General features: G+C 45.1%; 1 protein-coding gene across 10 annotated transcripts in view; it reads left to right on the forward strand.

The window, feature by feature from the left end:
- Enox1 (ecto-NOX disulfide-thiol exchanger 1) overlaps positions 1 to 14,647 on the forward strand; it is a 564,401-nt gene that overhangs the window by 452,258 nt on the left and 97,496 nt on the right. For 9 of the 10 annotated variants that reach the window (XM_039094030.2, XM_039094033.2, XM_063274306.1 and 6 more), the window contains 2 exons: positions 3,725 to 3,831; positions 7,712 to 7,829. In XM_039094030.2, the coding sequence (XP_038949958.1) occupies positions 3,725 to 3,831; positions 7,712 to 7,829 (225 nt within the window). Of the gene's footprint in view, positions 1 to 3,724; positions 3,832 to 7,711; positions 7,830 to 14,647 lie in introns of those variants that run through there. The other variant, XM_039094034.2, reaches the window with a different exon arrangement.

Below are 14,647 nucleotides of genomic sequence, written 5' to 3' on the forward strand. Positions count from 1 at the left end.
AATGGGAACGATGCCAGGGAAACAGCACAATGTTCATCACAGGCTTCTCGAGTCCTCCACAGAGTCAGTGGACCGCATCTGGTCTGTCAGTGACATCATGACTACTCCATCCTGATTGGTGGTTTTAAAGCCAGGCGCCTTTTGTGCCACATTCACTGGGACTTTGTCTTTGAAGTGGCTCTCCCCTAAGAATGGATTCATGCTCACTCCAGCTCCTCCACAAGCCAGCACACTTTGACTTGCAAGGCAAACGTCTGGAACTGCAACGTAAATGCTGTGAGAATATGATTCAAAACTAAATTGAGTTGTACCATATTTACTTTCCTGAGTGGTGTTGTGTGTGTGTGTGTGTGTGTGTGTGTGTGTGTGTGTGTGTGTGTGTGTGTGTGTGTGTGTGTAATGGGGGGGCAATGAGGTAGGAAGTATAAAAATGTCATAAGAAAAGGATATCATTGGGGCTGGGGATTTAGCTCAGTGGTAGAGCGCTTACCTAGGAATCGCAAGGCCCTGGGTTCGGTCCCCAGCTCCGAAAAAAAGAACCAAAAAAAAAAAAAAAAAAAGAAAAGGATATCATTAAATCCCATCTAGTTTTCCTTTTAAGTAATCATTCTGTTGAAGAGACCTCTACAAGAGATTGAGATAACACCCTGAGAATCTGAGGCATCTCTTTAGAGGTCTGATGCTTTTCTGAGCCTTAATTTATAGTTCAGCTCCACGGGGTGGCCGTCATCACATCCTCATGCTCAGGGTGTCTCAGAGCCAGTTCCCTGACATTTTGCTCAGACCTCCATCTGTGCCTGTTCTCTGATGCTCTTCCCAAGCTTGAGTCATCCCGGCCTCCCTCCTGCCTCCCCACATCTCTTAGCAAGTCACCCCCTAGCTGCTTCCTGTCAGAGGGCTGCTCATTCCACTTTCCATTCAGAGCTTCTGCTCCAACACACGCCTTCTCCAAGTCTTCCACACTGAAGCTGGCACGTGTCCCCTGACTACACAGCCGGGATTAACACATGGTGGTCTCCTGCATGTCTTCTCCCGTGGTCTTAGCCCCTCCCTTCCAGTTACTTCCATGTAAAGCCCTCCCACAGCCCCAGCCTTCCAAAGAGCCACCCTGACTCCTTTGATGAACAAGCAGTGAGTCACCAACTAAGGCCTGGCAAAATGTCACCTTCTGCCTGGCAGGATCCCTTATTCCCAGATCCCAACTTAGCCACTCTGTACTCTGTTTTCAGAAAAGTGGTCCAACATGCTTCTCCTGTGCAGAGTGACTATCTGCCTTTGTTTCTTTTTCATCTCCAAGATTAGATCTCATCCAAACATGAATAATATCCAACGTGTAGATTTCTAGTGATCTAGATCTATTTGACCAGATCCCCAGGTGTTTGTTGAATGAATGAATGAGTTTACTTTATGACCTCAAATAAAGTAGTCAAAGTCCTCTAACTGAGACACATCCCTTCAATGAGCAAACATCCCTGAATAGATGTTTTCACTCTTAACCTCTACTGTAGTGAGCCAGGCTCTGGCCTCTGTCTTCCCTCTGTACTCTTCCTTGTTTGTTAGTGGAGCTCTTCCCTTCATTCCCTTCTCCATTTAGGAGTAGATATCATGTACTCTTTACTCCAGACCTCCTCGGTAAGAGTCTTCTCCAGTAGACAGCAGAGCTTTGATTATCCCCACACAAATGTTCACCCTGGCCCCCACTGCTTTTCCTCTTCTAAGCAATGCCAAAGAGGTTTGCTGTCTAAGCCATGGAGCCTCGTCACCAGCCCTACCCATCGGCTTTAACTGAGCTGACCACTGGCTTTTCCAGGATGACCCTGCAAGGGGCCATCAAAATAACTTGTGATTTTAGCCTGAAGAATCATCAGCAGAAAACCTGAGCGGCCACACCCTTGAGTAGTTATGGCAGCCCAAGGTGACTAATCTGAAACTTTATTCCTTCAGTGAGGCAGAGAAGGGAAGCCTCAGAAGCTTAGGGAGAAAGTAAGCCACACCTGTGGAAAAGGCTCTAATTAAGTGAAACAGATTCTTAGTATATTGTGGGGGTGGGGTTTTCTAAGTAAGGAAGTTTACAATTGAGGTTCTTCTCAGGTACAAAATAGCAAACACAGATGTTCCATGTGTAAATACCTAAAGACCAAGGCCAAGAAGTATTTACTAGCATTATAGAATATGTTCTCACTGATGTGAGGAATGAAACGTGCTTCACTTCCTTCTGGCACTGTGGTTCTCAACCTTCCTAACCCTGTGACCCTTTAACGTAGATCCTCATGTTGTGGTGACCCCCAGCCATAACATTATTTTCATTGCTACTTCATAACTCTAATGTTGACTGATGTTACAAATCATTTCATAAATATCTGTGTTTTCCAGATGGTCTTAGGTGATCTCTGTGAAAGGGTTGTTCAACCCCCAGTGGGGTTGGGACCCCCCAAGTGGAGAACTACTGCTCTAGCACATCGTGTACATGTTCATTTTGTATGCTAATACTTATGTGCTAATAATTGCATATCACTCTTCTTTGGGGGCCGTGCTATCATGACTTTTTTTGAACATTAGAAGATCTGAAAGAGAATTGGAATTCTCTTCCACAACAGAGCTCCTGGAATCATTTAGGAAAAAATTGTGGGAGACAGTGTTAGCAGCCATAAGAATTGAACTCAATGTTTTGAAGTTCAGGTTTGGCCATGTGACTAATTCAAAGCACTAGTCTTTATAATCCGGTGCTTACCAGATCAAGAACTGTTGAACAAGACTGAGTCTGAAGTTGGTTGGCACCATACCTAACAACCAACACGACTCCATCCCTTTCTCTATATTGTGAATTTCCACAGTCCTTCAACATTTACCACCCAAATGGTACTGTGCCTGGAGGTCACAGAATTGATCAATGACATCAAGGTAATAGAATTAAAACCTCAAATGGTGTGAGAGCCATGAGGGGAGGATTATGAAAGTGACTGTGGTACAGTAGAAGATAGGGGATGAACTCAATAAAAAATAGAGAGCCTCATGTGGTACTAACATCAGGCCGGCAGGCTAGAGCTGTTGCTCTGACAAACTTAGGTCTGTCTTCACAAGGAATGGGTGGCTCCTGTTACCAGCCAGTGGGCAGGCAGCAAGACTCGCTTCAGTCCCTAAAGAAGAAAGATCAGGGAGGTAGGGAAATGCCTCCTGAGCCTAAGGAAGCCATAACCTAACTACTCATGGCCTCAGTTCAGACCCCGGACCCAGTCGCGTCTTGAGTGGGTTGTTCTTAAGCCCCTGAGATGGCAGCAAAAGAAAATCAATACAGACTTGGTTCTTGGGCTTCAGTCACTCCACTCTGATTTTACTTTGAAGCCAGGTACAGCTTTACAAATACCTTCATTTGTATGACAGTGTCAGGGCCTATAGAGCTATAGATCTAGGTCCATATTAATCTGCCATATTGCATTTACAAACAAAAGCTAAAGGGTGGTTGGAGGTAAATGCCCAGGACCCTTTCCCCAGTCATCTATAGAATCTGTTTTAACCTAAAGTTATGGAGACAGACTTGAAGGGAGACATCCCCAACCTTGCTAAAATGTAAGTACAAAAAAAAAAAAGGCACAAATTGGATGGATATTGATGATGTTGTTTCTATCGTGACATCATCCATAGACTCCTAGTGTCTTTGCTTTGCTTCCCTAGAGTGATCACAACATAAATTACTTGTCTTGTTTGACTTCCTTGTTCACCAAAGTTGAGCAGATTGTGGCCGTTTTCAACGCTTCTACCAGACAAAAAGCTTGGGACCATTTCTCGAAAGCTCAGCGCAAGAACATAGACATTTGGCGAAAGCACTCTGAGGTTGGTGATTTTACTGTTACTTTCTAACCACCGTCACGCAGCTGGATTGGCAGAGAATAGTGTGGCTGTAGCCGTTAATGGTGGTGTCACAGTGGCCAGTCCTTCTGCCATCGTCCTGTGTCATTGTCCCCTCCACATCCAGCTCCACTTCATTTCTTGTCCAGAAAAGCAGCTGGCTTCACTCTTAGAACATCCTTTTCCCTCCTCTCCAAAGGAGAAGAGAATCTTTCTCTCTCATAGTAAAGAGCTTGCTCAGAAACAAACTAAAATGCTCTACCTACAACAAGACTAAAATGTATATACATATATAAGCCAATTAGAAAACGAATCACTGAGTACTGAGTTTTTCTTTAACAATTAATGTGGTGATGACAGTTGGCTCTTTGGGCTTGAAATGGCAAGTACGCCTTCCTTTCTATATCTTCTTGTCATTAGCCATGCCTAGTCCACTGGGGCTAGCCAAGGGGTTCTGTCACATGTCTCCCCATAGCAAATCTCATGGTGGGGGGCCAGTGTCCATGCTAGCTGAGTTCACAGCATCAATGCATGTGTGAAGTGTGAGTATCCACCACCCAGGACAGAGGCCACAAGTTGACTGTGCTCGCCACCTCGACAGAGCACACCGTGCCATTAGTCATTGGTCATCCAGCTGTTATTTTTGACTCCACCCGTAGTGTACGCTTTGAACCTGTAATGTGAAAGTAAGTACCCGTCTTCCTTTGCTTCCTTTTTCTTCTCTCTTTTTGTTAAATGAGAATGTTGCTCATGCGGATGCCTCTTCACGTCTAGCATGTTAAGATTAAAGTCCTCTAAAAGACACTCCCCTCTTTCAAAAATCACAAAGTTCTAGAAGGTAAGGTTTATTTATGCAATGGTTTTAGCTCACACTTGTAAATTAAGTGTTGGATGAAGAGTTCGAGGAGCCACAAAGTCCTATGCCATCAATCATCCGGGTAGCATTTTAAGTGCCCATTAACTAATGCTAAATTACTATTGAATACCAGTGGCACTACATGTAATATCCACATGAATACTAAAAAGATTCTTTATTGTTACTGTTATTATGGCAAATGCTGAGTGATGGGGTTCTGAAAACACTAATGCAGTTGTCGGTAAGGGCGTTGCTTTTAGGAAGGTGTCTGGTGACGCATAGAGCTCTCTTCCTCTTTCAAGGACTGTAAGGAGGAGGTAGGACTTCTCTTTAACTTCTCAAGGGCTCCCAAACAAAGGTGATGTTCTCCCTGACTCTGAAATGAGACCCAAGTCAACGTTGATTATCAAGAGTGGGGAAAGAAAGGAGGCCTCTGCTTCCCTCCCTATGAAAACTCAACATGAAGTTCATGAACTCTATAAGTCAATGACGATTCAGATTTTGGAATGGTGAAACTTTGGATTCCTTTCAAATGCATATAATAAAATAAAACACAACTAAACGAAATTTTAGCAGACACCCAGCAAGCAACAGGACACTGAAAACACTTGAGCACAGAAAGGCCACTGTCCGCTGGTGTCCACAGGTGCCAGCAGACATCAGACACTTGATTCCCACCTGGTCCCACTCCATTTCCCAGCTTGCCCTATATCACATCCGGTGCTATTTGCAGTAGGGCATGCCAGGCTCCCTGCCTGGGTCTGAGGAATCCTGCTTGCTTTTGTGGTCCTGAGGGATAGGATGGAGACTCCAAAGGGGTGGAGTGTCGCTCACCAAAGTCCCTCCTCCCACCCCACCTTATCTTCTAGAAAAGAGAATTGTAAATTGCCTTTTAATGCTTTTCTCCTACATGTTGCTTAATTGATTAAATACCAGTTGTAATTTAACATTGTGCATGATTTCTCAGTTGCATCTAAGCTTGCTAATTGGCTTGATTTTTCCCGCATTCCCATGTACAGCATCTGTTAATTACCTGCAACACCTCTACAGATTTATTAGAGTGTGCTAGTGATTTACTGACAACCACAGGCACCCCGTGCAAACACCCCAGATTCCCCTCCCTCCAATACTTTCCCTTCCCGCAACCTTCCCCACAAAACAACTGTCACATCACAGGTTGTCATTAAGTGCAGAAGGAAACCACCGCCCTTTCAGCCCTGTTTACTCTTCCCACCTGATTTCTCCTTGTTTCAGTGTTTTCCAGTCACCTCTGCGAATCGGCTCTTTATCAATAGAAAATTGGCTGTGGAACACCCAGAAAATTCCCTGCTAATCATACATGATATCTCCCTCCAAAACCCAGTAGCCTTATTTAAGACATAATGACCCCCCCCCTTCTTCTAGGTGGCATGGTGACAAAGGGAGGTGTTGTTTATTGTCCCAGGGCTGTCCTATGGCTGTCTGCCCTCTTGTTTCCCTGTATTCCACAAGGGCAATTTCCCTGAGTCTGGTAACAATGAGGAGTCCTTCCCATCCTGCCGTGAGCTAAGGAAGTCTTCCCAAGTCAGGGTGGCAAGTGCACGTCTGTCAAATGGTGGTAACTACGCCCCTACTGAACTGCTGGAACCATTGACTTTTATCATAAGCATTGGGTTTTTAATTAGAGGCCTTTAAAAAGAGAAAAGAGAACAGTCGAGGCCTTTCTCTGTTCTAGGTCTTTTTGAGAACAGCACAAGCTAGAGAACAGAATGTCTTAAGGCCTCACAATTCAGTAATACAGAGCTGGGCATAAACGAGTGATATAGCCAATTACAAATGTAAACAGCTGCAATGTTTCCTTCTAGGAACATCAGTAAAGATTTTATGTATAATTCAGTTCCTTTTACAATGGATTTTCTGAATACTATTATGGCCAAATATAATTTCCTGACTTGATTGAAGACACTGCCCTAGTCACTGGACATAGCAAACCCTCAGAAAACATCATGTCATGGTCATAAACATCATGTGTAAGCCATCACTCCCACAGAACCATAGCCCTGTGAACATGGTAATGGGCCTCTCTGTAGTTATTGATTCAACATCTTTTGCCGTTCACAGATATATGAATTGCATGAAGGTTTGGATGAATCATATATAGTTATATAACTAGCAGCTCAACATTGGACTTAGCATGAGAGCAAGAGTCTTTTACATGCAGGGCCTAAGAAATGGTCAGTCTGTAAGCAAACATGAGGACATAAGTTCAGATCCCTTGTATAAATAATAAATAATAACAAGTAATAAATAAATTGGCATGCATTTCTGATCCAGACCCAGAGAAGTATAAACAGGTTTCCAGGACTTTCTGGTTACATAGTATAACCAATCCAGTGAACTCTGAGTTCAAGGAGAGACCCTGCCTGGTTCAAAAGTTTAAGGTGGAGAATAGAGGAAGACACAACCTCAGTGTCTGGACACGCAAACACAGGCATACACACATACACATGCATGCCACACATCTATACACTCAAGTCTTTTACATGTGTTCACTTATCTCATTCCCCAAACCATTAGTACCCCAATGTTCCAGTCAGCAAGTTTAGAAAATAGGTATGAGTAGTGTTCTTAAGTTACAGTAAGGCCGATGCTAAAAGTTGCCTCCTTAAAACACCACTGCTCACATCATTACTAATTGATGTCACTTCTGTGTGCCCATTGTAGGACAGCTGTTTCTCCATAACCTTTCTGCAGCCCTGCTAGAGGCAGACACTGTTACCCCCCTGCCCCCGCTTTAAGTCAGTAAACTACACCGAGATTAACTAAGTTACCATTTACAGTCATTGGCGAGGAAGGATTTCTCCCAAGACTCATTCCCCTCTCGACCTTATCCTAGATCTTGGGGGGTCTTAGGTGGAAGCTTTGAGCTCTAACTGTTGATATGTGAGTCATAATGGACCAGAGACCATGGGGAGACAGCATGAGGAGGAACCGGCACGTTTCTGATGTTCGTGTATCCTGTGCTTTCAGGAGCTCCGGAACGCTCAAAGCGAGCAGCTCATGGGCATCCGCCGTGAGGAGGAGATGGAAATGTCTGATGATGAGAACTGTGACAGCCCAACTAAAAAAATGAGAGTCGATGAATCAGGTAATGCCAGTAACCGCCCAGTCCCCAGGAGGCATCAGCACGAGCACCGAATCTTACATGGGGAATAAGTTCAGGGAAATGGCCACATAATTCACTTTTATTTGAGTTACACTAAACTTTCATCTTTTGAGTGACTACATTTTATTAATAGAACGTTAAACTCCTCCTTGGGAAGGCAGTGATTTAAATTGCTCCAGTTGTTTCTCCGTATGCAGATCTGAGGCCATTATGCAGGAATATTTGCCGGTTCCCATAAAAGCCCCTTTCCAGAGTGTGGCGCTGATGCTGAATTACAGATGAATTTTGGTTCCAGTCCATGTACTTCCTCCTTGGGAGTTGTTTAATCCCTAAAGAAGCTTTCTAACCCCCGAGCCACCGCTGGAAAATTAAACATTTTTTTTCCCAATAGAGTTCACCCAACCTCGCATCAAGATGGGCACCATACTTGGTACCAAGCAAGGGTACTTACTTCCTTTACTCCCTGGGTTAAGGAAGGCTGTCTTGTGTGCTTTGTCTCCTAGAGTCACATGTGAGTTCTTTTTTAGCGTTTACAGGCTCAGTCAGACTGGAGGCACCAAGGAAAGATAGCTTGTACGAGGGAAGGGATATTGTCTAATGGACCCAGGAAGACCCACAGTCACCACCACTGCCAGAAAAGAAAATTAGAGAGATGTGATAGGTTTCATCTTATGTGCACCAGGAGTAAATCATACATCTGTCTCCAGCCTCTCACTGAAAGGTTGAGGGTGACTGCAATAGAGGATCTGGCCTAATTTGTTGGCAGAAGTATAGAGGTAAACGGAAAGACACTCCCCTGCCCTTGCCTCTGAAGTGTCCCTGAGATGAGATGACATAGGCAGAGTATATGGCCAATATCATTCATTTATGATGTGCATGATTAAACACAAAGTGCGACCACTCACCAGCCCATGATGGAGGGCTTCTATACCACTGTTCCTAGAGACAGGACAGGTAAGGAATGTCACAGTTCTGGGTAACAGTGAGTGGTTTTTAGTAGTACTACATGAGCCTGGAGCACATGGGACATGGACCTCAGATGACGGATGTCAGGACAGAAAATGGACAATAACCAAAAGCAGTGATGACAGACATCAGTCTCTATCCTGACAATATCAGGACCCAGTGACACAGAAACTTGTAGGCCAGGGGAATGAGACCAGGCATTGTCATCAAAGCTCTTTGAGGAAGCCTGCTTGACCCTTTCTGACATTGGAGAGCCATTGCCCTAGAAAACCTGACTTTCCTCTAAATTCCACCCTTGAAGCTATTTAGAAGCTTAGCATACAAGCAAAACATCGTGCCTCCAGGGCTTTCCAGCCATATCCATTGTCAGCCCAGGATGTAAGCCTCTCCTTAGATGGAGGCCGGCTTTCTCAGGACTCTTCCTTCTACTCTAAGGTTTGAATCTGGTTATTTGAAGAGAATTCTGTCCTCACTGGCACTTGCGTAAGTCCTCATATATGAAAAGAAGGGATATTTGTGTGATTTTTTTCTCCCAAGATTCCATGTGATCTTGATAAAAAAATAATGTTTCTCTTTAAAATAGTTTTATGTTTTCTGAAGGTGGAAGTTGGATTCTTAATATCCTTATATTAGGTGTATAAGACTTGACTCAATCTGAAGTTTGAATTGAACCTGGGCCTCTTTTTATTGTATATGTACAGAATTTCTTTTTTAAATGACCTGTCAGTTTTCCTAGAGAGAAATGCATAGAGCATCACAGTTTGTCTGGGATAAGCCAGCGTAGGGATGAATGAACAGTAGGCTCGCTGGAGAGATCAGGCAAGCCACAGCAGCAGCCATACACCCACAGGACTGATGTAAACTTAGCCAGGGAGGTGGTAAGGACCTGTGCCCTCCTGGAGGACCAGCAGTCCTCCCTAGAGGTCTACAGGAAAGCAATTCCCCAGACCTCTCTTGGCTCACTCACCAGGCATCCAGTGAGAGCATGAAGTCTAGCCTACACTTTAGAGACTTTCCCCAGGCATGTTCCTTGGTCAGCAGAATTAATGAGCAAATGCAGTGCGTGTTGTCTGCCACATAGCAGGGGAAGAGATGAAAGGACTGGGGTTCAAATGCCAGGCCCGGCAGTTCAAAGTCCTTTTCGTGTTTCTTCAAACGAGCTGGGCCAGAGGATGTGGCGTGTGGTTTTGGCAGAGAGCACAGGACTGATTAAAGGGAGGAGAAAGCTTAACCATTTTTATTCCACTGGGCCCTGGAGAGCCTGCCAACAAGCAGGCCTTGCTTGCCTTCCAGCCCTGAGTCTTCAGGGGCATTGCCTGATGGGCAAGAATTCCCATCCGGTCTCTGGGTTCAACCTGGCTAAGAATGACTTGAAGCAGAGGAGGAGGGACAGAGACCCTATTGCCTAGAGGAAACACCTTTTCCCACGGCTCAGTTTTAGGTACAAATGTGTGGCTACTTGTCACCCACATGGGAGCCGTTTCCCCAAAATGTAGTATGCTGACGAACTGGACGGGAACTGCCCAACAGAGACAAGAAAACAAGATCCTCTCTCCTCTGTAGGATCCATCCCCGCCCAGCTCACCTCGGCTGAAACATTTTCCCCTTGGCTTCAAATATCCTAAGGAAGTAGCCAGCCCAAAAGTTCTTGGAAATCCTACAGAAGAGCATCCTTTAGGGAACCCTCTGCCTGGGGTAGGAGGGCATGGCGAGGCCCTGTTCCTCAGGGTGGTCAGGCTCCTGTGACAGCTTTGAGGGCTGTCTCCAGTGCGATGGAGCGAACTGACTTTGTGTCCAGAATAGCAGTTGAACACACACACACACACACACACACACACACACACACACACACACACACACACACACACACACACAGACTTGTATTATACCTCTGGTTTTATTTTTCAATAGCCAAAACATTTTAATGTGTCTCTGCCTTCCTGGCTGTGAAGACCATTTCATTCTATTTTTACTTTACTTTGGTTTGCTGTGTAAAGTGATTAACAGCATTTTTTTGGCTAGAGTTCCCTGCTTCTGCTTCAGCTTCAGCCATCCTACAGTTCTTGGCAGACCATCCACACTCCCTCGTTGGTCTGTCTTAAGACAGAAGGGCATCCGTTGGAGCAAAGCTAAGCTAGTGACAAAAAAAAAAAAAAAAATGGAGATGATTCTGCTAATACACTGAAAACCGTGGCGTACTTACCAAATCGTCCATTGCAGAAGATCAGCCTTCTCCCTGGGGGCCTGCAAAGGTAGCTTTGGGTAGCAAATGTAGCAATGTAAATGTGTCGCTGCTTGGTTTGCCTCAGACTCAAATCTTCAAGGCTACACACCCAGTTGTCCTTTCTTCCCCTCCTCCCTTTCCTGCCTCTTTCCTCCCAACTTCTTCCCTATGGTGGACAGTGCAGCATGCACATCAGAAAGGAAAAAAGCCAGACCTGGATGGCCTGAGGTGGGGGAACCCAGCAAGCTTTAGAATCATCAGGGTTAAAGGACCAGCATAGGTCAGGCGCATGGTGCTTTTGATGTCGTGAATAATGCCAGTACAAAATAAGTATGTGGTAGGCCTCCCTCTGCTCACTGCCTCTGCTGTCCCCAGCCCCTGGCCCTGGGCCTCTCTCCAAAGAGTAAAGTGTGCTGAGTGTCACGTGCACCCTTCCCTTGGGTCTTCCCCTTCATCTGATCGGAAGGTGTCTTCCACGAGGAAGATGGCGCTGACACTGTCGACTCTGATCCCATTTAAAAGGCACAGTTAAGATGCATATTCAATGAGGGGACTTCCCTTTGCCAGAATGTTTAGAACTTTGTGCAAAACTCAGCATCCCTGACTGAACAGTCATCTTTCTAATTACAACAGCACACTGAAGGCATTAGACCTGATGCCCCTGCCGTCCAGGGGAGTGTGAGGGATGCCCTTTTGAAGAAATAAATCATGTCTTGTTAATTGATATACTGGGCCCCCAAACAGGTATGTCCTAAAGCCAGGAAGTTAAGCGTAGTGCCATCCAAATTGGGCATCACCATCTACCAATACTTCATGTGGGTTCAGTGAACACAAACTTCAGAAAAGTGGAACAAAAAAAAGAATCCTTGCTTAACAGACAGCCCTTAAACCATTCTACAGGTTATAGCAAATGCTTTCGAATTCTAAATGAACCTCATTTAAAGTCTGGTGCGTTCTTTATATAAATGTGTGTGTGTGTGTGTGTGTGTGTGTGTGTGTGTGTGTGTCCACACAGGCATGTGTCACAGTGTAAAGTGTACGGTCAGGAGAGGACTTCTATCTCGATTGTTTCACCATGCTGTTGTATATTCTAGATTAGCTGTGCCCCAAGCTTCCAGGCGCATCTCCTACCCTCACCTCCCACCTTGTCTTAGGAGCACTAGTATTACTGTTGAGAATGGCCACTTCTAGCCCTTTTCCTCCTAGCCATTTCTGTTTAATACAGGTTTTTCAGGACCCCGAATCAGGTCTTCAGGCTTGTGCAGTAAGCACTTTTACCCACAGAGCCTCTCCCTACCCACAAATACTTTTTGAACAATGAAGTGTTCTCTGGGCTGTCAATTTTCCATAGAAATTTACAATACCATTTTGTTTGATTACCATTGCTTTTAATTTCACTAAGAAGTCGAACAGTGATTTCCAGCAACCAAGTGAAATTAGTGACTCAATTTTAATTGGAATCTGATCTGAACAGTATTATCCATCACAAGATACATCATGTTTAAAAATGTAAGTATTGAGGTTTTCAGCCGTCCCCTTCATTTCTTTGAGTTCCAAGACTGTCTCTGGGTTTCTGATACTGAATTCCTTCTGGAAGCCCAGTGAGATGCCCATAGTGAGGATGCCCCACAGGAAGTCGTAATGAGGTGACAAGCCTGAGAAGAGACTCAGTGCAGGCCCCACCCCAGCCAGGCACACAGTGATTGCTAAATGCCAAGTTAGAGTCTTGCGGCTGACTAAACAGGGAGTCCCAGGCAGCTTGCCTGAGGCTCCTTTTTGAGAAGAAGGCCTGGATTGTGCTCTAGGTCAGCTGACCACAGAGGTTTAGAACTCAGCAGAAGAACAAGCACTGTCCACTGTGGGAAGTGGGAGGGCCAGTAACAACATGCCAGGGCCCATGCTCCACAAGGCAGGGGCATCGACGAGCCAAGGCCTAGAAAGACAAGGACAAGCTGTTTTCCCATATCCTGTCAGCCTGGGACATCTCCTGAAAGAGCAGTGCCACTGTGAGGGAAGGACCCTTGAGTCAAAGATAAGCACTTGCCTCCTTCCAGGCCTCAGTTTAGTGTCTTCTGGGAACCTAGGTTCAACAAGGGAATAGTTTTGTTTTGTTTTTATAAACCGTGAACATCTTACCAACACACATCAAATAAAGGTTTATTTCAGGTCGATTTTTCAGTTTCCTGATTTTATGTACAGTTACAATTCCCACCCGTAATGGACAGGCTTTTAGACAATGATTTAAAAATATCAAAACCATCTCTCCTTGAAAATCGATTTACCTTTTAAATACTTGGAGACAGATGCTATTAACTGGATCCAGTGGCTGAGGAGCCTTTTCTAATGGAAGCCTTCCTTCCTGCTGGGCAAAATGAACCCTATGTGTCTGGGCTGTAAAGTCTTGCTCCTCCTGGAAGTTTATGCCCTTGCTGTCCCGTGGCACCGAGCGATGCCACAATTGGCTCCTGACCTCTTTCATAATGCGTAAACTTTGTGCAACCGAGTCCTTCCCCGTGAGTAAAATTGCCCTGTGTTTTTGAGATTGCCTTGTGTCCAGGAGCACCCCCAAGGACTCCCCTACTTTGCTGCCCTTCCTTAAAACTCAGTGGAGCCCTCGTTAGGGTCTAACCACCACCCACCACGTCTGTGTTCTGCCCAGAGCAGGGTAGGCTCCCCCAGTGGCTCCCATGTGTTGTTCAGCCTAACACTCCCAAAGATACTCACAAAGCACATCTGGGCTCTGAGGCTCTGGCCTCCTGCCCAGTGCAGTGAGACCTCTTAAGCCTGGTGGAACGCTTGAGCTCCTGCCTAGCTGCCAGGCAAAAGAAAGGAACAGGGAAAGTTAAATCATTGTCTAAAATGGAAGGCCAAGGATGCTGGACTGTGAAGGATTCAGACAATGGGGTCTCAGCCTCACCCCCTGCACAGACCAGAACCCAGATGCTTTTCAACTTCCCACTTCCCAGAACACCATCATCTTCATTATGGCTTACTGTGATTTGGGGGCCACTTCATTGTGTTAAGCAAAGCCCAGAAAAGAACTATCACATGAGAGAGACTTCACCTGCTTCCTTAGCAGGCTCTGAGGACACTGAGGGAATATTTATGTAATAAGATGCAAAGTTGCTATGGAAAATACTATAGCAACCTAACACCTCCTGGAGCCAGGCAGGGGCTTGTAACAGCAGTCTAAATTTACATTTACTGGAGTGTCATTTTACCGACACTCTTAGTATCTCATTCTGACAGGATGTTAAAATATGTTTTCGGCTCAAGTTTGGGCAAAATTAACACAAAGCGTTGTCAGGCTTTAAGTGTAGTCATCACGACTTCTGGGAAAAAGCTATCAGAATAACTTTTTATTAGATGGCCCAGTCTGGGAGAGTTTGAGATTCCCTCAAATTAATCACTGATTTTACCCTTTACTCTGTAAGCAATAAATAGAAAGGCCTGATCGAGAAAAGGGGCCGCTCTTAGCTGTACCATCAAGGGCTTGCTCACCCGAGATTTCAGTAGATGCTCAAAGACGATGCTGTCAGCAGGTAGCTAGCTCACTGGCCTCACCTTGAGAAGTGTCTAGCGGTGTTTAAAAGCAAAACTATTTCTCATG

Source organism: Rattus norvegicus, chromosome 15 (assembly GCF_036323735.1).
Source record: "Rattus norvegicus strain BN/NHsdMcwi chromosome 15, GRCr8, whole genome shotgun sequence".
NCBI classification, from domain to species: domain Eukaryota; kingdom Metazoa; phylum Chordata; class Mammalia; order Rodentia; family Muridae; genus Rattus; species Rattus norvegicus.